This window comes from Telopea speciosissima, chromosome 9 (genome assembly GCF_018873765.1).
Source record: "Telopea speciosissima isolate NSW1024214 ecotype Mountain lineage chromosome 9, Tspe_v1, whole genome shotgun sequence".
Classification (NCBI taxonomy): domain Eukaryota; kingdom Viridiplantae; phylum Streptophyta; class Magnoliopsida; order Proteales; family Proteaceae; genus Telopea; species Telopea speciosissima.
In genome coordinates, this window is record NC_057924.1 from 8,611,151 (window position 1) to 8,639,117 (window position 27,967).

At 40.3% G+C, this 27,967-nt stretch overlaps 1 protein-coding gene across 2 annotated transcripts; it reads right to left on the reverse strand.

The window, feature by feature from the left end:
- On the reverse strand, positions 1–27,967 carry LOC122640544. Of its 2 annotated transcripts, XR_006329689.1 has the most exons (4): positions 27,957–27,967; positions 12,783–12,789; positions 736–1,093; positions 1–120 (listed from the first exon to the last, which is right to left on the reverse strand). XR_006329689.1 is itself a non-coding variant. In XM_043833766.1 (2 exons), the coding sequence occupies exons 1-2, from the start codon at positions 1,044–1,046 to the stop codon at positions 63–65; spliced, it is 369 nt and encodes a 122-aa protein (XP_043689701.1). In that variant the 5' UTR covers positions 1,047–1,158; the 3' UTR covers positions 4–62. The 2 variants fall into 2 exon arrangements, 1 of the variants encoding a protein (XP_043689701.1); XM_043833766.1 differs by lacking the exons at positions 12,783–12,789; positions 27,957–27,967 and having other exon boundaries at positions 4–120; positions 736–1,158.

Consider the following 27,967-nt stretch of genomic DNA (forward strand, 5'->3'; position numbering starts at 1 on the left):
TAAAAATGAGAAAGCAGAAGTTCTGGTGGGCTTGCCGGACGACACCGTCGATGATATATCCTTCAAAATAAGAATGCCGTCGGGGAGAACGCAGGTATGGCCAACGGAACTGAAGCTCGCCTGCAAACACCACAACCACAAAAAAAAAAAAAAAAAAATTCATAACCCTCTTATAGTTCTCCAAATAAGCTTTCAATTCTAAAACTGGCTGAAGCAGAGGAAAGTTTCAGGTCGTATTCTTTCCTCTTATTCACGTGAAAACAATGGAAGTAAAGGGATTGAAAGAGAAAGAGGAAAGTCAAAATTTTTAGACTGGGATAAGTGTTTCTTTTTTTCCCTTTAATTTTCCCATCATTATGAACTCCATCTGATTATGGATCTTAGAAATCTAGAAAATGGTTTTTTTTTTTTTTTTTGGCCTCTTTGGGATTTGGAATGGATAAGAAGATGAAACAGCGACAAAGAGCTTTTTCTCCCACTCACCATGCGGCGGTGTCGGATAAGAAAATTGGAAACTTCAAGGAAGCCCAGTCTAAAACGGAGCAGACAAAAAGATAACGGAACAAACGGTGAATTCCACCATTTGACACAGTCAAGGGTTTAGTCTCTGTTACAGAGACTCTTTCAGAATCAATGTAGCCCTTCGAGATTCGAAGTCAATGAATTGAAGATTAAAAAAATAAAACAGTTAATTTGACAGAAAGAAAGAAAGATGGGGAAGAGTTTGGAATTTACGCGAAGTTGTCACCATATCTGGTATGGACGCCAATTTCAGCCCTGGAAGGGGTTTTCCGGGCCACTTTCTTGCCGGATTTTGTAGCTTCCTCTGCTTTCCCTACCACAACCGAGATTACTTTATCCTCCGAAATCGCACAAAGCGTAGGCTGCCACTGAGCCACCGCCGACGAGACAGAGTTCGATCTGTTCAATCGGCGGCGTTGCCTACACGGCAAAGATCGTGACTCTTCCCTGCGCGATGGAGTTATCGGCACAGTCGGTTGATTCGGGTAGCCGAAGCAAGGCACGAATTCCAGAAAGCTCTTCATAGTCCTCCCTTTTCTCAATGGATTTACAAGTTTAATAAAGTTAATTTCTTCAAATCTATTCCACTTTTACAATTAGATTACAGATCTTGCCATCTCTGAAACACTATCTCATTCTTCTTCTTCTTCGGTTCTTCCTCCCTCACTTGCCGCCGTTGCCGTCGCCGCTCTGCTTGACAAACCTACAAACACCTCTTGAGCTTTCTAGTCCGCACCCTTCTATAAACAAGATTTCCTTTTCATCAGAAAGGTAGGTTTTAATGCCATGTAGTCAGCTTTGGTGTAATATTTGTAGACTGCCATTCCATAGACCGTCAGATCTGATTCTGGATTTTAATCGTGTGATCATTTTGAGATCAGACGGCTTAGTAGTTCTTCTATAATTTATTGAGTTTATTTCTGACCCCACACGAGACCTATCCTAGTTTTGTCTCTATCGGAGCAAAAAACGAACGATAGTTAGCCAATAACAAACGGGAATTCAATTCTAACATGCGAAGAGCGTGACTGTTGTAAAAAAACACCAAAATTCAGTAGGTCTCACTCTCACCTTACGTTTTTTTTTTTTTTTTTTTTGGAATTGGAAGCTTTATATATATATATTTTGTATAGAGGGGGCGGGGGTCGAACCGGGGATGGGATAAGATTCCAGCCAGAAGACTCGAACTCGAGACCTCCTGGTGAGTATGGCCATGAAGCGCACCACTCTCACCTTACTTTATATGGTGAGGTGTTGAGATTAGTAGTGACGATGAAGTATTCACATGTTCAGTTCAATATTTTATAAATCTATTATGATCAGGGATGTAAATGGATAATAGAAAATTTGTATTTGATTCGTATTTGTATTTATTTAAGAGAATTTATAATAAAAAATTTTAATTTTAAAAAACTATCCTTATCCATTCGAAAGTTTTTCTGATGTGAATGAGCGCACAAATTTGTTGTCTCACCTTGATGAAATAAAAAATCCCATCCATTTTGATACCTTGTGCGTGTTCTCATTGCCTCCTTTACTAGTGCATGGGCTACACAACCAAAGAGAGATCTCTTTCCTTTTCGAATATTATCCAATCTGTGTTTAACTACGATAATAAAAATGTAATTAAATAATAGTTTTATAATACTACATACCTCTATTAACTCATATTTTAATACAAGTAATTAAACGGAAAAAAAAAAGATTCATAAGGACACCAATGTAATCTCCAGTGTTCTATCGCACAATGCAAATAGATAGAGTTGTGCCAAAAAAAAAAAATAATGCAGATAGTGAGATTGAAATGCCGCTCTCTTCAAACACAACTCCACCCTCTAGTCTCCATTAGGGACGTAAGTGGATAAGTGTAAATCCGTATTCGCTTCATGTTCATATACATTTAAGGGAATTTATATTCAAGAAATTGATTTCCAGAAATTCTCGGATCTATTCAAATGCTAATCTCATGCGAATATGGATAGTGTTTTATCGATTCAAATTTGATCTCTGTTTGCATCCCTAACTGCGATGATAGATCACTGTCATTTTAACGAAATTGGAGAGGAAGTTCTAATGGATTAGGGTGAGGAGTACTTGGGTCATCAACATCAACTTCCATTCTTTACCCTCCCAAAAAAAGAAAAGAAAACTTCCATTGATCCAAAGATATGACTCCGTAAGGTGAAATTTCACCATTTCAAGATGAAGAGCTATTTTCATCATTATTAATAGATAAGGTTGGTATTTCAATGAAAAATTTAAGGGCTGGATATCTATAAGTTACCAATGTGGAAGCCAATGGAAGTACGAGAGAGGCACCTCAAGATTTCTATACAAAGTCCCCACATGTCATGGAGGGGAGAAAGTGTGAGAGAGGCCGTAAACGCCACAAGCATGTACAACCTTTTCCCCAAAATTTAAACACTAGTAGAAGATAATATTAGACTTAGGATAATAAAAATGAAAAAATTGCCAAGATGTACTAGATAAGAAAATAAATTACAAATCAAGTACGGTTGAATTTGTTTTACACCTATTTTTCTTGTAAACCTACTTGTTTTGTAATTATTGTTTTAATTTAGTAGATTTAGAAAATTTTCGCAATCAAAATTGGGCAAGAGATTGCTACCTGGTTGTGTACGGTTTTCTTTTTGGATGCGCTAGCATAGTCACATTTTTGTCTTTCTAAAATCGGATTGACAAATGTTGACTGTTACAAAGTTGGTTAGTTCAATCCAATAGTGGAAAGTGATCACATATGGAATATTGGACTGAGATTTGGCACACTTTAATGTAAAATGAAATTTTACATTCCTTTTGCAAGTTTGGTCCCTACCCTCACACTATATGTAGTCGACACTGACTCATTAAGTATATAACATCTAAAACCTAAAGTAAATAGAGAAGAGGGTAGATAAGATTGAAGGTTATTGCAGTGGAGAGACACGTTCGTGCAGTCATTGTTGTTCGACTATGGATCCATGTAAGCCGAAACCTGTCTTCGTAATTAGATTGTTGAATGCTTATCAGATCTCCATGTGCTATTGTATATGTTATTATTTCATTGGTATCAGAGCCAATTGATGGGCTACATTTTATTTTATTTATTTACTTGACTGAATAAATAGCAAATAAAAAATAAAAAAAACAGCCACAGAAGTGGTGGCCGTGGCCAAATAAATTACTGATCATTGTTTGAAACACTTGTGAAGTCAACCCTCTGAATGCAAACCTGTGAATGCATCCACCGTATATATTGGCCACCTCAGGCAGTGTTTGGTTAGATCTAAAATTCCTACTGTAATGTTGTTTTGACGTAGTGAATTGTCAGAATTAAGATTCTCGGTAGTAGATATCCCTTCGTCGGAATTTTTCAAGACCGACAACTGCCTAGTTTCGTACCATCAGGAAACAGCCATGGTGTTGTCTTTAGGATTTTTATTTTCAGAGGCTTTCTTCGTTACTTCTTTGTTTTGAAAACAAAAATTGGTGACAAGGGTATAAAAGTAATTTTATCCCATTTTATATAATTAATTATATATATGTAGCGCTGGTGTTTGTTTCCTTTTGATAACGACAAATAAGAATCGTTTTATGTAGTATTGATTTCTTTTTGAAAACAACAAAATCACCTCAAATTAGATATGTACTGAAGTACAGCTGTAAAGCACTAATTAAAAAAAATTTATTTAAATGATCAGAATTGACTTGTTAGCTTTTTAAAGAGGTGAGTCATTTGTTTTTAAATCGTTTTCAAAGAGGTTATGGTCATTATATGACCATGGTGAACCGTGAACATTAAACCAAAAAAGAAAATTTTCTTAAATTTAAATCAATTCTATTTTGACTTGGTATATCTCTATACGAAGTTAACAAGTTCCTCTAATAATGAATTTAAATTACTTAAACGTGATTTCGTACAGAATCTCCTTTATGAAAATTTGGAGTTGTAGTTTTGAACTTTGACCTCATGGTAGCCATGCAGTGTAAACCACCATATGAAAGTTAACAAGTTCCTCTACTAATGAAATTAAATGTCTTAAGAGTTATTTTAGATAGAATATCTTTTATGAAAATTTGGAGTTGAAGTTCTGAACTTTGACCTTATGGCGGCCATGCAACGTATACCAATGGAGCTATGGCCATGATTATAGCCACCAAACAATTGTTCTAATGAAAATTTTTGATGAACATCTTATTAGGGCTATCAATTTATTGTATTGTTAAGTCTCTATCTTTCATGCAATGTATACCAATGGAGCTATGGCCTATAGCCACCAAACAGTTGTTCCAATGAAATTTTTTGATGAACATCTTATTAGAACTATCAATTTATTGTATTGTTAAGTCTCTTTCTTTCATGCAATATATACCAATGGAGCTATGGCCTATAGCCACCAAACAGTTGTTCCAATGAAATTTTTCGATGAACATCCTATTAGAGCTATCAATTTATTGTATTGTTTAGTCTCTATCTTTTTACTTAGTTTGTAATCTTGCGACCTACACGCAAGGCAATTAGGTTGTACTTATTTCTTACATCATTTAAAAAAAAAAAAAAAAAAAGTGTCTCTATCTTTCATGCATGTTGCACAACTATTCAAAGACTTTAATGTTAATTGTAGTATATTCTATTACCACACTATGTTGTTGAAGTATGTTCCATTAGAAAGACCTTTATTGATATTGCATACGTCCATCTAATGGTCAGTGGATCTAGGTGATGAATACATAGAACTATTAACAAGGTCTAAACTTTTAAATTTTTTTTTTTAAAAACTTTATTATCATTGAATTTTTTTAAAGTCATTTCTTGTCGATTTTTCTTAATTGGTATGAAGATATTGCATAGTGTGGACATAACTAACATATCTGTTAATGAAAAATGATTGGTCCTTACCCTCACTCTATATAGTCGATACTAGCCCATTAAGTGTACAACATCTAAAATTGAGTAGAGAAGACGGTAAACAAGACTGACGACCATTGCAATGGAGCGACGATGTTTGTACAGTCATTGTTGTTCGACTATGGATCCAGGTAAGCCAAAACCTGTTTCTGTAATTAGATTGTTACATGCTTAGCAAATCTCCTTGACCTATTGTATATGTTATTCTTTCAGATTGTGTAGCTCCTGCACCAGTACCGAGGCCAATAAGAGTGTTCATAGAGGCATCAGTTTGGACGCTATTTTTTTTTTTATTTTAGTGGGGGTTGAATGGTATTTGCACATGCTCCTTTGTCTTGGGGCAAGAACCACGCGACTAGGTAGTGTTCCTTTTCCCATAAAAAATTTTCATAAAAAATCAATGAAAAAGAAATTTTAAGCTTATTTTTTCGTCCTTTTAATATAACATGCTTCTTTTTTAAATGAGAGTAAATCCTATCATTTCCTATAGATAATGATAATTTTTGAAAATGATATAATGATAAGTCACCTTCTATTTATTTTGAAAATCTATTTTTACCTCTTATTAAAATAACTATTTGAAAAAAAAATAAAATATTACAACTTCTCACTTTATCACGTCAGTGACAACAAGGTGCATCTTACTTATTGGGAACTAACAAGTTCTAATCTTCTTTTAATTGCCTTATCTTATTGGATAAAATTTTCCTCCACCCATAAAGGATGCTTCATCAATCATCCTAGGGTTCACAAACCTCTCCTAGGATTTTTGTATGTTCTAAAATACCTTTTCGATACCCATTCTGGCCCTTGTTAAATGGAATTCCATTCACTGTGGGTGGAGGGATACTCGGTCCTATCTTGTTCTCAAAGTTATTTGATGCAGTATTTACTGCACTTTTTATATAAAATGATAGGACATCTTTGCAAAAAAAATGTATTGTAATAATCGACAAAAAAATAAAATTACAATCTTGTTATAACCAAGGTTGGATATAATTTATAACAAGATTTTCCCTTACTTAAATAACATCTAGATAAGTATGGATTAAAGGCTCCATTAGTTTGTTGGCATTTGGCCACCAATAGAAGTTTTAAGAACAAAGGGAAGTCAATGTTTTTATATTATTATTAATAATGACTGGCTTAAAAGGAGGTGAGGTGGGGTGGGCGGCCAGGCCAAGTCAAGTCATTAATAGGTGTCCACCATTAAAATCCAATGGGAGAATTTTTTTTAGCAGAAAATGACCAAAATACCATAAATCAGTTAAATGCAAAACTACCCCTCCCTCTATTTCCCCTCAATGGAAGAATAATCCATAATTTATTAATTGTTCCTTAATTTGCCGACAGATTGTTGGTTAAGCAAACCCATCAACCTTAATAAACTAGCTAGAGTGGCCATTTCTCTTAGTGTTCACTATAATTATGGATTTACATATATATATATATATTATATTTGATCTACTTAATATTAACAATGGGTCATCATCTTCCATCCATTCTTTGCAATATCATTCAAAATTTCAAGTGGTGCTTGCGTTCGGATTTAGCCTAGGTAGTTTCCTTTATTTAACTCTAAATGTGCATGAGTAGGTCAAACTGTATATCTATTGCTTAGAAGTTTCAATTTGCTCTGAATAATGTCACTGCTCTTAAAGTTTTAGGTAAGGGATTTTCTTATTGATAATTCTTAAGTATCAAATAATTAGTAATTTATTTTTTTGTTCAGGCATATTGATCATGTCTAATATCGATACCTGCTCGATCATGTATCAGTGGTGTTAATAAATTACATCACATGGACACCGTTTGGGTGTTACCTGAAATGAGTATGAAACGCAGCGGAATGGGATCACGATCAAGTAATGGTTACAAGTCTCATGCACTTTGCATATCTTCTTCAACTTCTAGATATCTGTTAAGTTTCTCCACAGAAAAGTCCACACCACAAATCCTTGGGAGTTGATGAATTCCCATAGAGAACACAACAATAACTTGGAGAGCAAATCCGAGAGTGAAAGAGAGACTAATCTCAATTTAGGGTTTCGGGTGTGCCCCCATATAGAATCCCAATAGGAAGAGGAAACAAGAGGGGGTAGACCACCTTAAGTGGCCGACCTCCTTACCCTTTCAGGTTGCGGCCAGTGCGGCCGCCCCCATGGGTGGGCATCCTGAGATTCGGTTCGGTTATAAATGGAATGGTTTTAATTGATGGTAAATCTGTCTAAACAACGATTTTTTTAATTGAAATTGAAAGCAAAACCATCCGATTAGACCCGCTACATGCAGCCAATCTGTATGGGTATTGGTATACCATTTTTTTAAAACATGATTAATATGACACATTTTTCTTTCAATAAGGGTAAAATCTTGTCGTATTGCATTTGTACCTGAACAACGTGTATAAGACAATGAAAATGACATAATAATAAATAATTTTCAAATAATTGTGAAAGTGTACCCCCTATCTTAAAAAACTTTCGAGAGAAAATAAAGCGAGGATCAATTAAAAGAAGGGGAAATTGTAACATTATTTTTTTGCCCTTCTAATATAACGTATTTTTTTAAAAATGAGAGTAAATCCGGTCATTTCACAGAAAAAATTATATTAAATATTGCATTAAATAACTTTCAATATTTTAAAAACCCTTTTTTTTTAATCTATACATTAAATAGTATATTACATAATTATTGAGAATAAAACAATAGAAAATTGATAATTTCTTAGTTCACAATTTTAATGACAACAAGTTGTTCCTTTAAAAGAAGATTATATGTTCTAAATCCACCTCGTATCATTCACAATCCCACAAAAAAGGGTCTTGAAAGACTGCTAAAGACCAGTGGATGAAAATATAATATTAAGCACAGTGTGGTTGACGCCCAAAGTCACCTAATTATTATTGTTATTTTTGATTTTAAAGTGGGAGTTGGTGTGTAGTGTGAACACATAAATGATAAAAAAAAATTTTGGTTAATATATGTGATGATAGTGGAACTTTAAAGATTTGACAATAATATTCACTCACTAACTCTGAGGACTGAAAGGTTTTGAAATCTTTTGGTTGAAGAGGTTGTTTGACTCCTAGAATAAAATAGGGGTGCTGTTCTCTGTGTCGCAGCCTACGGCACATGGGATGGATGCAATGGCCACTTTGCCATCTGCACAGGTTACCCATGTGCCTAGACACAGCCTGTGCTGAGACACAGAATCTCCCAATAAAATAATACCACCAAGAGAGATAACTCAAAACTTGTATCCTCCACTAGTTTTTGTCTTTCCAAATAATTCACAGAACCAATTCAATTTCTCTCCCATACTATCCTTCATGTGGGTGATTCTTCTTCCAAGGCATTTAAACAATTTGGGTTTTGATATAGAGAAAAGAGATGCTAGAAGATTGCTTTCAATCTCATTCATATCATACCTTCCTTCCTTCTCTTCTTCTCTTCTTCTTGAAATTCCTTCTTTAGAAGGCAATTACTCTGCGCCATATAGTCTTGTACGAACATAATAACCAAAAGTAGTAAAGTAGTGGGTAAGAGAAATGGTTCATTTTTGGCCACGCTTTGAGTGTCTGTTTAAAGACAAAAAAAATATCTCAAAGTTCTTGTTATAGAGACGTGTCTCATATCTTAACCGGTTCTTTTCCAAAGGCAAGAATTGAGTGAACCCTGTTGGGAGATTAGTCATACACAAGCTTACAACCCATCTTATACAACTGAGAGTACTCTTTCCACCTAATAGTTTGAACTTTTAGAATGAAATCTTTACATGGTATAAGAGCGAGTTTTCATCACCATATCCACGTGTCCGTAGCACAGACTATCACACATGCGAGGAAGTGTTGGGAGGGGATTAGTCTCACATCGGCTATTAATAAGCCTACAACCCTCCTCATACACCTGGGAGTCCCTCCACCTAATAGTTCATACTTTTTGAATGAAAACTTTAAAGACTTGTAATGATGTATTATATGTGAATAATCGGATGTGAAGATTTATAAGGAGGCTTGCTAGGTTTGCTACCTCACTGGCTGAGTCATCGCCCCACCTTGTGAGAGGTTTTGGGTACCTCCCTGACCAAAAAAATATCTCTTTAGAATCTAATTTTCCTGATATGGTTAGGATAATAATTTACTTCAGAATTTTTTTTTTTTTTTTTTTTTTATTAATTCTGAACCTTTTCCTAAAAGCACAATCCTTTGTTCCTTTTCTTTTTCTTTATTTTGTTTGTAATCCATCCAGTGGCAAGCCAGTTTTGTTGCAGTACTACAAGAAAATAATCCATAAAATTGGGTAGAGACCCTTTTCGCTTCCACTGATCTATGGATCAGTGTTGAGTCACTCTCTCTAGATATGTCTCTTTCCTACTTCATGTTAAATTAAATCAATTGAATCAGGAAAGGGTGCTTCGTCACATTCCCGAAACAAAATCCATAAAAAGTAGAATCAGAATCTTGCCTGATTCACTTCACTTTCCCTTACATTTCCCACTTGCTGTTTTGGGATTTTTTAATAATACCTTGAAAATGTACCAAGTGTATCAAGTGAGCATGGGATGTTGGGAGTTATAGGGTTATTTAATTCTTTCCACCTAATGCTTTAAGGTTTTGGGTTAGACCCTCCAATATGGTATTAGAATTCATGTTCTTCATTATCTTTCTAAGTTATTTGTCTACTTGAATTATAAAACAATAATCCCACATTGTACGACTAAATTATTGAATTTGGCTTCTATGCTATCTTCGGAGGCCCTTCAGTGCCATAATTTGTTGCAAATGTTTTGAGTGCAAATTCTCTCAATTTGTATCTTGAAACTTGAGTTTAGAGAAAAAAATTAGCAAAAAAATTTGTCTCAAAATCATTTTGTAGATTGAAACTTGTGTTGGTACTCTATTATTAAGAGCAAGTTTGGCTAAGTTTGTTTTTGCTTGTCCGATACTATTGCTTTCTTCTTCTTCCTATTTTCGATGTCAATGGTAAGACACACAGCAGTGTTAGATCCCACATTGATTGTGAGTGGGATACAACAACAACAACAACTCAGCCTTATCCCAACTGTGAGTGGGATCCTTATTCTATTTATATACCTAATAGTACTCCCACTTATCAGATCATTCTCTTGAGATGAAAATCTAACATGGTATCAGAGGACATTTGTTCATGATAACCCAAAGATCTTGTACAACTTCGAATATGTTTAACCTTAACTTCGTATGTATCTCAGATTTTTCAAGAAGTTGGTCTCTGGTTAGGGAATTTTGCAAACTCCAGGGATATTTCCATGTTCTTGAGGATTCGAATTCTTTTAAATCAAAGTCATATTTATGGCTTTGGCCTTGAATCACTATTGGGTCAGTTGAATATCTCCTTCCATGTTAAGACCTTTTAGATGAAGCTTTGGTCATCAATTGCCCAAGCTGGCTAAGCTGTTGTGGCCTTTTGGTGATCCAGCTACAAGGAAGAGCTGTAACAAAAAAATGTTTGCCCTTTTAGTCTTATCAGGGTTTAATCATGCATAACTAATGTATAAGAACAAGTGCTAACAAAAATATGTAGCTCGATCTTCCCATCTACTTAGAAGATAAAAGAGGAGTTGACACAGACACAGTGGGTGTAATGATTTATGAGGGAAACTACCATAAAAGAGATAGGTAGGTATTGGCACAGAACACATGAACATCACTGAAAGTTGGTATAGTAATCCACATGAAGAGAGAGTGTGAGCAACTTAGCTCATAACCCATAATGGGCATTTCAGCATGGAGTTGGTAAGCTTAATTTGGGTTCTAAATCCTGCCTCTTAAGTAAAAAAAGTCCATTGTTGCTATTTAATTTCTTGACCTGTACCTGCCAACCCAGGTTCCATTTCAACCTTTTTTTTTTTTTGGAACCCACAAAAGTCTTACAGGTCTGCAGTATTCACACAGTTAGAACTGGTGTGGCTGTTCAATGTCATTCCAATGGACCCAATCTATAGGCCATATGAGTGTGGTGATGTATAGCTCTGATCTCTGATCTGGACACATGGCTGAACACCTGAATTGAATGATTCTGTCAATGCAGCTTAAGATTGTCTTAGTTTATTCATAGGCTCTGTTTGGTTGTAAGGGAAACTAAAAGGAAAAGGAAGAGAAGTGACAATTTTCGAACAAAAAAAAAAAAAAACTTTTATAGTCATTACTCAACATGATTACCAAATGGAGCCCTCGGAGAGTCTACCAAGTTCCTTATTCTTCATCAAACTGTCACACTTTCTCTTCCTCACTTTTCTTTCAAGATTCATGTCATCATAAATGTGCCTATCCTCTATTGTACATGGTCAAAAACACCCTTCTTCCTTCTTGGATGATGGAAAATTGGGTTCTTTAAAGTAAAATGTTATATAAGCAAAACAATAATCTATAAAGCTAGAATTATGCATATGGGATAACACTGCAGTTTGATGGCCAGAGAAGAGCGGTTTGCTTCAATGGTCCATTTTCCAATGCAAATTATCTTTAGTGGCAATTAGGTATGTAAATGGATAGTCAAAAATTCGTATTCCATTCGTGTTTGTATCCATTTGGAGAATTTCATATTCGAAAGATTTTCATAATTATGTCAATCCATTCAAAAGTATAAAAAAGAAAGGCAAAAATTTTTGCAATCATTACTCAACATGATTAGAAAACGGAGTCTTGAGGAGTCTACCAAGTTCTTAATCTTCGTCAATCTCTCTCTCTCTCTCTCTCTCTCTTGGTCAAATGTCAATTCTTAAAAGCGAAATTCAATCATATATTCAGTAAGTATTAATATTTTTCTTTTTATTTTCAACAGTGCATTTATTGTTTTAAACTTGTGAATGTAGACACAGTACCTAATATTTGCAGTACAAAGGATTATCCTATTCGTATATAAAAAAAATCTAGGAACCACATATATAAATTTTTTCTCTATTCTGTACTTGTTTTTTTTTTTTGGTTTGATTTCTCTTTTTTTATTCAGTTTTGGCAAGTTTGTTAAAGTCAATGTTGTTAATATGAAATGTGTTGAGCTTAATTTATATTTAAATATAAATTTCAAGGCGAAAGTTTTCCTTCATCCAAGGATTTATAGATATGTTAAGATTCTATTTTATAATACTAAAATACAGTTATCAATTCACGATATATTACAAGTAAAAGAAAAAACAGATATTAATCAGAAAAAAAAATGAGGAAATCTATGTAATTTCATATATGACTTTTCAATATCAACCCTAGTGGGATAGTCGATTCAGCCTTTTCTCGACTTCTCAAACTTTCTTTCATGGAAAAAAAATCTTCTATACTGCCTTAATCTTGCGGTGCACTATAGTGTGGACTTAAAAGCTCGACACGTGGAAGATGCAACATCCAATGATGACAAGTTCAAGTAGAAAGAAAAAAAATTACCTTGCATCGAGCTCACACCATTGGATGAAACTTCTTTCACATGCCGAGCTCTCAGGCCTACACTGCAGTGTACCACAAGATGCTCGCACTGTAAAGGATTTTAATCCTTTCTTCTTCTACAATTCTTTGCCACTCAACACAAACAGTCCTAATGCCGCTCTCTCTCTCTCTCTCTCTAGACTCATGATTCCACTTTTCAATCTCTATTAAGAATGTAAATGGATAGTCGAAAATCCTATTCAATTTGTGTTTGTATCCGTGCAGTGAAATCCCTATTCAAAAAATTGAGTTTTAGAAAACTATCCAAATTAGTTCGAAAGCTAATCAAAGATGTTAATAGAGATAATGTTATATTCAATTCAATTTCGATCCATTCACATCCAGGCAACCCCGTGGAGCCCGGATCAGGCGATCGAACTGAAAACATCCAATCCTTTAAAACTAACCCACATCCCTTATCCATTCTAAAACCTGTGAAGAAGACTACTTATGTCACACCCCTATTCCAGACAAGGAATATAATATCATATAAAGGGTGACTAGGACGACGCGTGTCATCCTACTAAACCGCCCGGATCACTGACACAGTGTCCCAACGCACAGTCATATCCAATATTAACACAATATAATATTAGAATGCAGAAAAGAGGAATATTACATTCCAAGGATCAGTAGTATTGCGGAAGCGTATAAATCGAATAGTTACAAGATGTTCAAAGCTAGATGATAAATACAGTAATTAGTTACATTTCCAATGACCATCTAATAACTATCAAAAATGGTATTACAGTAAGTATTTCACCATAGGCCTTAGCCTCAAAAGTAATCAAAAAGGGATCGAGTCCCGAATATCCTCACGGCCCGTAGGCACAATCATCGCAAGGACACCCGCCGCCATGTTCCTCAAACACGGCCTCCGGTTCCTCCTCACCGATCTCATCGTATCCCGAGGGCTGAACTCCAAGTCCCGCGAGATATCCGTCACCGCATCATAATCTAAAAAGTGTGCGCACGAGGGGTTAGCTCCACCGAGCCGTGAGGGGATGGGAATGCACAAACACGCAATTCACATAGTCCAATGATGCATGCACATGTTAAGTCCATTTTTCCACCTAACAAACAACTAAGTCAATGGCATATGCTATCGTGACAACTCGGGAGACACGTGGGTCACTTAACTTATCGCCACAATGAAACCTCAATTGTCACGTGGGACCTACGCCGATCGAAGCCTCCAAGACCACTCGTGTGCACCCGATAACCAATACTACCATGATGGCCTCTCCCACCTCCACGAATCCGTGTCGATTACCCAACACCTAAACCCCTGTTGGTAAGGGTCGTAGCATAAGGGTGTGAAATCCTAGCCACAATATACTACATGCAAGTCCTATCGTCCCGAGAGGTAATCCGGCGCATCAACTTTTCATCCGGTTTAGTGCCCGGTTAGCACAAGACGCACGGCGCATACGATTCAACATGACATTCAACAAAATTTCTTCATAAATGTATATAGTGTTCGGGTTCCAGACGTACCCACCGCACGAGACCCATCAAGGTATCACATTACCAATCAACATTATAACAATTGTATATAAGAGTATGCAATATGCACAAACATGCTTATTAATTATAATGATTACATAATATATAATGCAATAATAATAACAAGCCCAAACGACCAAACCCACTCACAACGTATACGCCAAGCACCGAGATTATCGTTGTCGCCTCGATCAAGCAATAAGCCACAAAAGTGAATATATTAACCTATACAAAGAGTGAAATAAGGTTAAACGAGCGAAGGAAAGGATCCCCAAAAGGTCTCCCATAAACACTTAAGTATAAGGTTTCAGAAACAAAGTGGTTGCGGGAGTGGTTTCATGCCAAAATTCTCGCAACCACATGTAAATCCTAGGAAACCGGGGTTCGGGACAGTTTTTAGTCAAGGTCGGATGCGGATGTGGTTTCGTAAAACTGAAACCGAGTGTAAATCCGACCTTCACAGGGGCTCGGGACAATTTTGGTCAAGGTCGGATGCGGATGTGGTTTTAAAACCGAAACCGCAGTGTAAATCCGACCTTCACGAATCCTTCTCGGAAGGTAATTTCAGGGTGGTTTCTTGCAGTCCGAACCCACATGTAAACCCTCACACCTTCAGGTCCAAAATCCGAAGGATTCCCCTCCAAGGACCCCATTTCAAGTGGTTTTAAAGCACAAGGACTTCTAGGAAACTCCATCCTAAGCTCATTAGGGTCCAACCTTAAATCTCTCAAATGGCAATGAGAACCCTCACATTAGAGCTCATAATGGAGTGAAATAACTCCACCATAGCTTGGCTTTAAAGCTCCATCGACTCCCTAGGTTCCAAGAGAGATCTAGGTCAATCTCTCCCATTACCCAACCCCTTTTAAAATCCAAAATAGAAGAAGGAAGAAGGTTCAATAGCTTACCTACCCCCAAGATGAGAGAGCTCCACGATTTATGGCCCAAGAGATGGGGTCTCCACCTTCCTCCAAGCCTCTCTCTCCTTCCTCTTTCTCTTCCTCTCCTCTTTCTCTCCTCTTTCTCTCCTCCACGATTTAGGGTAGAAGAGAATGATGAAGGAGAAGTAATGTTCTCTCTCTCCCTCATGGACTCATTTATAATAAATGGGTATTTGGGTACCTCTAGTCAAATGGGTCATGAGGCTTAATGGGTCAACCCATTAGTTCTATGTGGGTAAGTGGATGGAATAACCCATCATTGGGTCAATAGGTTAAATGGGCCTGCCCACAACTTTAATTAGGGAAAAGCCCATTCTTAGATGGGTTCATATGAGATGGGTATAAGTCCCCAATGTACTTCCTGAAGGTACGTGGGACCCGAACTTAAATTATTCCCTTCTCTCATGAAATAGCTCGAGCGGTTCAAGCCCGGACCCGACCCGAGGTTACCAAGGGAAGAATAATTAATAAGTCTTGAGGCTAGAACTTACTTTTCCCCCGTCATGGTTTATTACCCATGACCCGAACAGCCTTCGCCACGGCAATGCTAAGCTCATCACCGAACGAATTATCCAATCGAGGTGACGGTCCAGGATGCTCTCTCCGAACTCCTCGCTTCTCGGCTGGTACTTGGAGGGTAGTCGACGAAGTCGCGTCAACGAACTTTCCCCATCGGCGGTTGAGGAATCTTTCCTCCACAGGCAAACCGTCTTGTGGTCAACGATTTTATAGCTAGGTTTGACCATCATGGAGAACAGTCACCAAAGATACATGGCGTATCTACACGTCACGAGAAGAAATGATATTTAATCATATCCCGGTACAGGTATAACATCCCCCCACCTTATAAGAAATTTCGTCCTCGAAATTTGACGTACCTTGTAGATAGGCAAGAAAAGGGTATTTCGCCCGCATCTCTACCTCCGCCTCCCAAGAAGCTTCTCTTCCTGGATGGTTGCACCATTTTATCTTCACATAATGAATGGGCGGTTGCGAAGATGAACAACCTTGTCTGTCCAAAATCTTTTCAGTGATCTCTTTATAGGACATGTCGACCGCAAGTTCGGTGGTTCATGCGTCAATACATGGCTTGGATCATGGACATACTTCCTCAACATGGACACGTGGAAGACGTCGTGCACACCTTCTAAAGATGGAGGGAGTGCTAACCGATATGCCACCGGTCCAATCCGTGCAAGGATCTCAAAAGGTCCTATAAATCTCGGACTCGCTTGCCCTTCTTTTTGAAACGCATCACCCCTTTGGAGGGTGATACCTTAAGGAACACTTTATCGCCGATAGTGAACTCAAGGTCCTTCCGTCTCAAGTCCGCATAACCCTTCGCTGGATCGAGCCGCCTTGATCCGCCACGAATCAAGTCCACCTTCTCGCATGTTGCCTGAATCAACTCGGGTCCAAGAATACGCCGTTCACCTACTTCGTCCCAATATAACGGTGTCCGACACTTCTTCCCATACTCGAGCCTCAAACGGTGCCATGCCTATAGTAGCCTGGTAATCGTTATTGTAAGCAAACTCAATAAGTGAGAGATGCTCGTCCCAGTGCCTTGCATATCAATGGCACAAGCTCGAGCATATCTTCCAATGTCCGAATAGTCCTCTCCGATCGTCTGTCGGTTTGAGGGTGGAAGGCTGTACTAAAACTCAACAGTGTACCCATTGCCTTCAAAAACCCCCAAAACTTAGATGTAAATCGGGATCCCGATCGGAGATGATGTCTTGCAGAACTCCGTAGACGAACTACATTATCAATGTACAAGCGAGCCAGCTTGTCCATCGAATAGGTAATCTTCATGGGGATGAAGTGAGCCGTCTTTGTCAATCATCAACGACAACCCATATGGTATCGACACTCTAGGCGTGCGGGGCAACCCGGTGACAAAATCCATGGTAACATGCTCCCACTTCCACTGGGAACAGCAATGACTGTAAGAGGCCATGAGGTCGCGCTCGTCCGCCTTCACTGCCGACAAGTAAGACATTTTGCCACATACTCACCACATCCCTCTTCATTCCACTCCACCGTAATATTCCTTCGATCTCTATACATCTTCGTACTACCTGGATGAATAGAATAGGGAGAGTCATGGGCCTCAGCCTAACACTTCCTTCCTCAACCGAGGGTTACTAGGAACACAAAGCCGTTGTCCGAACATGAGAACACCACTGTTAAAGTAAAATCCAGTTCCCCGTGTGTCCCCCTTGATAGCCTCAATAACCTTTTGAATCTCCTCATCGAAGCCTGGGCTGATTGAATTCGCCCTACCAAAGGTGGATTGTACCGATAAAGCCGATAGAGATAAGGTAACACCATCAACCAAGAATTCCAGTCCATCCTTCTAGCTTCCTCGATGAGTTTCTCACCGGCCGCTAGTGATGCCAGGACAAGGACTCGAGATTTTCGGCTCAGCGCATCCGCTACTACATTTGCCTTGCCTGGGTGGTAATGGATAGTACAATCATAATCTTTCAACAACTCCAACCACCGCATTGTCTCATATTGAGCTCCTTTTGTGTAAAGAAGTATTTGAGGCTCTTGTGATCATCGTATATTTCGCTCTTCTCACCATATAAATAATGTCTCCGGATCTTGAGCGAAAACCCACAGCGGCAAGGTCCAAATCATGGGTCGGGTAGTTCTTCTCATAGTCCTTCAATTGCCGAGAAGCATAGGCCACTACCTTCCCATCTTGCATTAGAACACAACCCAAGCCCATTTTAGATGCATCATCAGACTACCATCCCTCCAGTACCATTAGGAATGGTAAGATCTGGAGCGGAAACCAGCCTCGCTTGAGCTCTTGGAAGCTCTTTTCACAGCCTATCGACCACTCGAACTTCACTCCCTTTCGAGTCGGGCCGTGTCATAGGAGCGGAGAGCCTTGAGAAGTTCTCAATAAATCTCCTGTAATAGCCACTAGTCCCAGGAAACTACGAATGTCCGCCACATTCTTGGGTATCGCCTACCAATCATCGACTTCACCTTGCCAGGGTCAACCTCTATACCCTTACCGAAACAAGGTGTCCTGAATGCCACTGTTGTAGCCAAAACTCACACTTATCGAATTTGGCGTACAACCAAGCTTTCTCCCTTAGGCGTTGCAATACTAGGCGAAGATGGTCCGTGCTCCTCCTCGCTCTTGGAATAGACCAAGATGTCATCAATGAAGACAATGACATACTTGTCTAGAACATCGTGGAACACCCGGTTCATCAACTCCATAAAGGCGCCGGGCATTGGTCACCCGAAGGACATGACCAAGAACTCATAATGACCATAGCGAGATCTCGAATCTTTGTCTTGCCGATATCACTATTTTCGATCTTCAATCGATGGTACCCGACCGGAGATCAATTTTCGAGAACACCTTAGCACCTCGTAGTTGATCGAATAGGTCATCGATCCTAGGCAAAGGATACCGTTCTTGATTGTCAATTTGTTGAGCTCACGGTTCGTAGTCGATGCATGGCATACTACCGTCCTTCTTTTTCACAAACAACACGGTGCTCCCCAAGGAGATACACGGTCTAATGAAACCCTTCTTCAACAGGTCATTCAACCGCTCTTGTAGCTCCTTTAGCTCAGTTGGGGCCATCTGTAAGGTGCCTTGGATACCGGGGCTGCACCAGAATCGATCTATCATGAACTCTGTCTCGCGATCCGGTGGCAACCGCGTTAGATCCTCGGAAAGACATCCGGAAAGTCTCTCACCACGTACAACTCTTCCAAAGGCCTGCTTTGGCTTCAGTGTCTATCACGGATGCTAGATAACACGACATCCTCTCGCCAACAACCTGTACTTGGAGGCGCAGAGATGATAACCTTCTTGGGTCTCTCCCGCCTAGTACCCATAAACACAAACTCTTCACCTTCAATGGTTTGAATAGAACCTTCCTCTCAAGCAGATTAGGACTCGGCTTTGTGAGTTGATAGCCAATCCATTCCCAAAATCACATCAAAGTCTTTCATATCCAGCAGATTAAGCTTGCTTGAGTCCGTGACCACCCACACATACCGGCAAGGATCATAAACCGAGTTAAGTTCAACCTTGCTACCCGTTGGTGTACTTTGTCAATTTCGGGCCATTAGCTTTGGTTCAATGGACATCTTCTTAGCAAAACTAGGGGACACAAAAGAGTGTGATGCCCCGAATCAAATAAAGCATAAGCAGCCGAGAGCAAACAAGAACGACACCGACAAGCAAGACAACCAATCATAGAAACAAAAGCTATCATATGCACATCTTAAGAGTAGAGTGCATTACCTGTAATAACACTGGGATCGGCCTGGGCCTCTTCATTTGTCACGAGAATACACCCGACCTTGAGATCTATGGGCCGGAGCAGAAGAAGAGAACGCACAACGCCTTGGCTTGGGGTGCCTTTTGTGTAGCCGCACTGAGGACCTATCATCCGAGGGATGAGGACAGCTCGAACCATATGCCCGGACTCCTTGCAATTGTAACATATAAGAGTCTGGGAACCATAGTGAGGAGTTGATGTAGGCTGGGCGCTTGCACTCGCATCGACCTCCGGATCGGACCGGAAAAGCGAGTGTAGGATCCTCTCTTTTGGAATTTTGTGGATCCCTAGGTTCATGAGAGGTCATGGGCCTTTTACCACCTGAATGGCCCTGTAATTTCTCTCTCTGGTCCTCAATCACCTTAGCGCCTGGACCGTCTCAAGATAAGTAGGGTACTTGTGTAGCACCACAAGTACTAATGCTAGGTCTAAGCCCCTTCTCAAACTTCCTAACCTTCACATTCTCGCCTTCATGTGTACCGGGCGAAGTAAAACACTCCTCAAAAGCTTGCTGGTACTCAAGGACCGATTTGGATCCTTGAAAGAAGCTCATAAACTCGGACTCCTTCCTATCACTAAGTTTTGAGGGAAGAAATTTTTGAAGAAGACTTCCTTGAATTGAGCCCAAGTTGCCTCTGGGTGAGTTGCCCAAAAATGGTCTTTAGAGGAGAGCCACCACGCATCGAATCACCCCGAGTGGTAGGTAGCACACCGGATCTTGTCCGTGTCATTGCATCTGTATCACTTCAAAGATTCTCTCAAGATCCCTTATAAATGTTGCGGAAAAAGGAATCATGGGCCATCTTGTAGAAGGTTGGAGGGCGATGTTTCAAATCTTTCCTGACCTAGCAAGATCTACCCAAGCCGAGCCACCGCTTGGTGGAGGAGTCATCGAAGTGGAAGGTAGAGTAGGTGCTGCACCTCTTGTGTCAAAGGAATTCCGGCGTAGCTTGAGCCAGGAGGAACACTAGGTACAGCAGAACCCACGGGGCGGTGGGGAGGATTGACTTGCACAGGAGGAGGCACTGGCGCCTTTCCCTAACAAAGGCTTGGAACATAGCAGTCATGTTTTGCATAAATTGGCGCCGCTCTTGTTGCGCCTCCCTATGCTCTCGTTCCATGGATTGCAACCTATTGCTCAACAACGCGCGACATCCGCATTATTACTAAGGCGGTGCTACGGTAGAACCGTATTTGAAGCCTCACCGGCTTCTTCCCTAGCAGGAGAACGGTTGGCATTTGACCGTGTATTAACCATGGTTCACACTGGTTACGATCAACACCTACGCTTATAGGCACAATAGCAATATTAAGCAAACCAATCAAAAATCGATTTGCAAAGGTAAACACAGTTACATGAGGGGTAAGGGTAGCAATAATGAGGGTAATAAGCATTAGAAACAAGTTGGTTAAGCAAAACAGGTCAAAAACCCTTCTGGCGGGTCGGATTTACGTGCGGTTTCACTAGGCGCATCCGAGTGTAAAACCGAGATTCACAGGACCAAAGTCTGGTCTCGGAAACCGCGGATTCACATCGGTTTCATAATTTTGCATCCGAGTGTAAAACCGCATGGCCCAAAAAACATTCGACTCGAAACTCATTTTCAAAACCCAAATTCCTATTTCTAAACACACCCTACGCTTTGGAGAACCCAAAACCGCACTCGTTCTTGCTCCATTTCCCTTCTAGGTTCGATTTTTTTGGCACTCCAACCCTCTCTTCAACGGATCCGATCGAGTTCAGGTATGACCTCTTCCCTCTCTATCGATTTATCTCTTCTCCCTTCGACTTCTCTTATGGAGAAACCCCAAAACCCATTTCGGGTTTACTAGGTTTGGGTTTTTTGTTTTCTCCTAGCTAAATAGATGGATTATTGTCCATTCTCCATTCGTTTCCCATCATATGCAACCTAGTTGAGGTATTTCCCCAATTTTGCACCTTCACCATGGGTTTGGGTTGGATTTTGGAGAAATCCCAAAACCCTAACCGAAAATTCTATTTCCTTTTTGCCCAAATCAAGTTCGGTTTTGCTAGGTAGGCTTGGTGTATATAATTTGGGGTTGTCTCAAGCCATTACTTATTTACTTCTTGCAATTGGAACTTCAAGAATCACATCCGAAATTTCCTTTTAGAGATTCAAGCATGATTTACTACAAATTAGCTCCATATATTGCTTGAACTAGATATTTGGTATAAACTTCATGTTCTAGGTATAATATGGCCATGTATTTATATTGTTTACTATGCCATTCAACTTCCAAACACAATCTGAAAATTTCCTCTTTGGATCTCTTAGTATATTTCTTATCAAATCAGTCCAACTTTGTTTGAACTAATTGCTTGCATAATATAATGCTCTCCAAGCATAATGTGGCCATGTACATTTATTCTCTATGATTGCATCTACATAGTGGCCATGCATTCCCCTTTTTCCTAACTCCTTAGACCATTCACAACCAAATTTTCTAGTAAATTTCCTGCTGTAATTTGGTTAACGTTGTAGGAATCGAGGTCTAGGTTCTAATTCCTTATCTCCTTTCATTGTATATCGCTTAGACCTTAATATCCAAGCATGGACTTAATATGTTTCTGTATTCTTGGCCTTCCTTGGTTGCAGGTTAGGGAATCTAAATGGCTCCTAGAACAAGGCGTGCACGGCCGAACAAGCGCCCATGCTTTGGATGTACTATGGTTCCAAGACCTAGAGAAACAGGAGATGTACCAAGACCACTTTCGCTTTAAGAGTATCTTGGAGGGGAGAGATGTGATACTTGGAAGACCTCAAGGCCTACAAAGTAGGGCCGAGATTTGAAGCATCGGGGTGGTCCAACCTCCTCAACCTTCCGAGCCATTCTATCCCAAGCTCATTCGTCACTTCTACGCCAACTCGCACACCGAGAACCTAGGCACGCGAGATTACCGGATCATCTCTTATGTCAAGGAGTCACCATATCCTTCACAGGGGCACAGTTGGCGGTGCATCCTCAATGTAGCTATCCTGGGAGAGAAGACCATCACAGCACCATGGAAGAATCCCTACTCCTTTCTCGGAGAGAGGCATACAGGAATTATACAGGAGCTTACACGTGGGGCATTCGAGAAGAAAGTGCCCGAGACTTCTTTTGCTAATTCTCCCTGGATATTGAGCCGGATTGTGCAAAGACAACATCGTGCCTATAGCAGGTCACCGCACCATGCCTTCCATCTTCGTAGGCTATGTGGCCTATCACCTCTACAAAGGCATTCCCATCCGCCGCCCTACATTATCATGCGGACCATGGATCATGCGGGCGAATTCCCAGGAAGAACTTAGATTTACCCTATGGGAGGTTGCTCACCACTATTTTCCAAGATTTTGGAGTTGACTTGAGTGAGGAGGATCAAGACTTAAGAAGATCCACCTCTAGATCGTAATGCAGGGCGAGGATGCGAATTGCGATGGATGCATATAGTGATGGGGAGCCATTGGTCCCAGAGAGGGCCACGGGCCCGAGCCTCGTACAAGAGCCTCCTCCTCGGCCATGTGCATGCGGCCTCTTCATCCCAAGATCGCTCCTAGTGGGTCCGACATCGACAGATTCTTGCAGCTCTGGGCGGATGAGCACCGCATGGCTCGGGGGTTTGAAGGAGTGAACACTAGGCTCGATGCATCGACAGGACGCATGGAGAGCTTGAGCAGCAGATGGAGGACTTGCACTCCTACCTCCATGATGAGGGCACAGAGGATGAGCCCGAGAGTGATGATGAGATGGAGCGAGTAGACCTCCGGCCATTCCCACCATGCTCAGATGGACTCCTAGCTATTTGTCTTATCATGCAAGCAAATTTTTTTTTTTTTTTTTCCTGGTTGTAAGAATTTGAAGTTTACGATTCATTGAATTTTGTTGTAATCACTCATTTGGCTTATGGAAAATGTATTCACAATTTGAATTAAGGAATATATATATAAATATATACACATGTCTTTCCTTCCACTTTGCCTATTATTTGCTATTGTCTTGGCTTTCTCCTAACATTCGCACACATTCCAATTATGCATTGTTAGAAGCTTTTATTTTAGCAACCTATTGTGTAGAGTAAATCACAATTCCGCTAGATGGGCATGGTGCGAGCATCTCGCTCCGATACCCATGCCACACCCCTATTCCGCATAAGGAATATAATATCATATAAAGGGTGACTAGGACGACGCGTGTCATCCTACTAAACCGCCCGGATCACCGACACGTTGTCCCAACGCACGACCATATCCAATATTAACACAATATAATATTAGAATGCGAAAAGAGGAATATTACATTCCAAGGATCGTAGTATTGCGGAAGCGTATAAATCGAATAGTTACAAGATGTTCAAAGCTAGATGATAAATACAAGAATTAGTTACATTTCCAATGACCATCTAATAACTATCAAAAATGGTATTACAGAAGTATTTCACCATAGGCCTTAGCCTCAAAAGTAATCAAAAAGGGATCGAGTCCCGAATATCCTCACGGCCCGTAGGCACAATCATCGCAAGGACACCCGTCGCCATGTTCCTCAAACACGGCCTCCGGTTCCTCCTCACCGATCTCATCGTATCCCGAGGGCTGAACTCCAAGTCCCGCGAGATATCCGTCACCGCATCATAATCTAAAAAGTGTGCGCACGAGGGGTTAGCTCCACCGAGCGGTGAGGGGATGGGAATGCACAAACACGCAATTCACATAGTCCAATGATGCATGCACATGTTAAGTCCATTTTTCCACCTAACAAACAACTAAGTCAATGGCATATGCATCGTGACAACTCGGGAGACACCGTGGGTCACTTAACTTATCGCCACAATGAAACCTCAATTGTCACGTGGGACCTACGCCGATCGAAGCCTCCAAGACCACTCAATGGCGCACCCCGATAACCAATACTACCATGATGGCCTCTCCCACCTCCACGAATCCGGTATCGATTACCCAACACCTAAACCCCTGTTGGTAAGGGTCGTAGCATAAGGGTGTGAAATCCTAGCCACAATATACTACATGCAAGTCCTATCGCCCCGAGAGGTAATCCGGCGCATCAACTTTTCATCCGGTTTAGTGCCTTAGCACAAGACGCACGGCGATACAGCTTCAACATGACATTCAACAAAATTTCTTCATAAATGTATATAGTGTTCGGGGCCGCACTGCACTCCACCGCACCGAGACCCATCAAGGTATCACATTACCAATCAACATTATAACAATTGTATATAAGAGTATGCAATATGCACAAACATGCTTATTAATTATAATGATTACATAATATATAATGCAATAATAATAACAAGCCCAAACGACCAAACCCACTCACAACGTATACGCCAAGCACCGAGATTATCGTTGTCGCTCGATCAAGCAATAAGCCACAAAAGTGAATATATTAACCTATACAAAGAGTGAAATAAGGTTAAACGAGCGAAGGAAAGGATCCCCAAAAGGTCTCCCATAAACACTTAAGTATAAGGTTTCGTAAACAAAGTGGTTGCAGGAGTGGTTTCATGCCAAAATTCTGCAACCACATGTAAATCCTAGGAAACCGGGGTTCGGGACAGTTTTTAGTCAAGGTCGGATGCGGATGTGGTTTTAAAACGAAATCGAGTGTAAATCCGACCTTCACGGGGCTCAGGACAATTTTGGTCAAGGTCGGATGCGGATGTGGTTTTAAAATCAAACCGAGTGTAAATCCGACCTTCACGTAATCCTTCTCGGGAAGGTAATTTGTGGTGGTTTCTTGCAGTGTCTCGAACCCACATGTAAACCCTCACACCTTCGGTCCAAAATCCGAAGGATTCCTCCAAGGACCCCATTTCAAGTGGTTTTAAAGCACAAGGACTTCTAGGAAACTCCATCCTAAGCTCATTAGGGTCCAACCTTAAATCTCTCAAATGGCAATGAGAACCCTCACATTAGAGCTCATAATGGAGTGAAATAACTCCACCATAGCTTGGATTTAAAGCTCCATCGACTCCCTAGGTTCCAAGAGAGATCTAGGTCAATCTCTCCCATTACCCAACCCCTTTTTAAAATCCAAAATAGAAGAAGGAAGAAGGTTCAATAGCTTACCTACCCCCAAGATGAGAGAGCTCCACGATTTATGGCCCAAGAGATGGGGTCTCCACCTTCCTCCAAGCCTCTCTCTCCTTCCTCTTTCTCTTCCTCTCCTCTTTCTCTCCTCTTTCTCTCCTCCACGATTTAGGGTAGAAGAGAATGATGAAGGAGAAGTTATGTTCTCTCTCTCCCTCATGGACTCATTTATAATAAATGGGTATTTGGGTACCTCTAGTCAAATGGGTCATGAGGCTTAATGGGTCAACCCATTAGTTCTATGTGGGTAAGTGGATGGAATAACCCATCATTGGGTCAATAGGTTAAATGGGCCTGCCCACAACTTTAATTAGGGAAAAGCCCATTCTTAGATGGGTTCATATGAGATGGGTATAAGTCCCCAATGTACTTCCTAAAGGTACGTGGGACCCGAACTTAAATTATTCCCTTCTCTCATGAAATAGCTCGAGCGGTTCAAGCCCGGACCCGCACTTCGAGGTTACCAAGGGAAGAATAATTAATAAGTCTTGAGGCTAGAACTTACTTTTCCCTGTCATGGTTTATTACCCATGACCCGAAGCACTTCGCCACGCAATGCTAAGCTCATCACCGAACGAATTATCCAACTGAGGTGACGGTCCAGGATGCTCTCTCCTGAACTCCTCGCTTCCCGGGCTGGTACTTGGAGGGTAGTCGACGAAGTCGCCGTCAACGAACTTTCCCCACTGGCGGTTGAGGAATCTTTCCTCCACAGGCAAACCCGTGCTGTGGTCAACGATTTTGTAGCTAGGTTTGACCATCATGGAGAACAGGTCACCAGCATACATGGCAGCGGTATCTACACGTCACGAGAAGAAATGATATTTAATCATATCCCGGGGTACGGGTATAACAACTTAGGTCGCATAGAGTCACTAAGTTCACTCAAAAAAAGTCCAACCACGGCTTTCCAAGCATAAGCATTGCTGATGCAGATTTATCACCAAATTGGGCTTCTTTTATTAGGAATAAGTCTAGGGTTGGGTTACACACATGTTGGGCCTTTGTTTCCAAGGGTTTTCTATGTATTATGCCACTTTAATGAGCCTAAACTAGGGGTACATAGGTTGCATACGGGATTAGTCCAATACTTAATTTATTTTTATGTTTTTTTAATTGAACCGGTTCAAATTGGTTGCATCCAATTGGTTCAATTTAAGTGATCATGTGACTTGGTTAAGTGGTCATGTGACAACTTAAGTAGTCATGTGATGTAAGCTGGGCTGGATTAGGACTCTATAAGTCCAGTCATGTTTTGAGTCTATTTCCTTTAGTATTCTAGTTTCCTAGTCGGTTTAAGTTACCTAATAGGTTAGGGATAGGGTTAGGCCATTCCTTTTTAGTGTCTAAGTCTATTTTGAGTCTTCTATATAAATGTGTAAGGGAGGCCAGCATTAGATATGAATTTGATTAATAAAAATTAGCTTTATGCTTGCTGCCATTGCTGTTGCTCTTTGTGAGTGTATATCCTTATGGATCTCAAGATGGATAGGGTGGGTGGACTCCTGCGACTCCTTGCATTGTGAAGATCGGGAGGCTCTTTCAAATCATCAAGGTGCTGCCATTGTTCTTGCAATACAGTGAGTTTGAATCTGTTTTTTTATTTTAAACCTTCTTCTACTTAGACCTAATCTATAGTCCCCTCCTTCCATCAAACCCTAATCTCCATTAAACCTGCAACTCCTACCTCAACTAGGACTCCCTCATAACTCCAAATTTAGCCATCAGTTTCGAACCCTACTTCCAGCCTATATCCCTCACACCTCTCCCTACACTCGACCTTAAACCTAGCCCTTAGTCTCCACTACAACCCCTTCATTCCCCCACTCCATTAAACCTAAAACCTGCAATTCGATTCTGCCTAGGATTGCAGAATTTTTGAACCTTCCCAAACCCTAATATTTATATGCCATTAAAGCCTCCTAGACCTGCATAATAAAATCCCATAAGCCCCATTACCATTATTCAACCTTAACCCTAATTTCTGCCCTAATTAGCCTAAGTTGTCCTAATCAGCTAGCCTTGTTAAGTGATCCTATTTTCCTGGTTCCTAGTGGGACTTCTCCTACCTAGGACTACATCAATTGCCCACGTTCGATTGAACTTCTTCAAGCAGGGGTTCCCTTAGTCCATGGATTGGGTTTTACCTTCTTTGCAAAACCATTCTATGGAAACTGGGAACCGACGTAGTATCTTC

Bases quoted from the DNA above. Each gene is read 5' to 3' on its own strand.
- LOC122640544 (XM_043833766.1), bottom strand. From the start codon at position 1,046: ATGAAGAGCTTTCTGGAATTCGTGCCTTGCTTCGGCTACCCGAATCAA. The intron at 121-735 runs GTAAATTCCAAA...TGGTGTTTGCAG, and splicing joins AGATATGGTGACAACTTCGC to GCGAGCTTCAGTTCCGTTGG.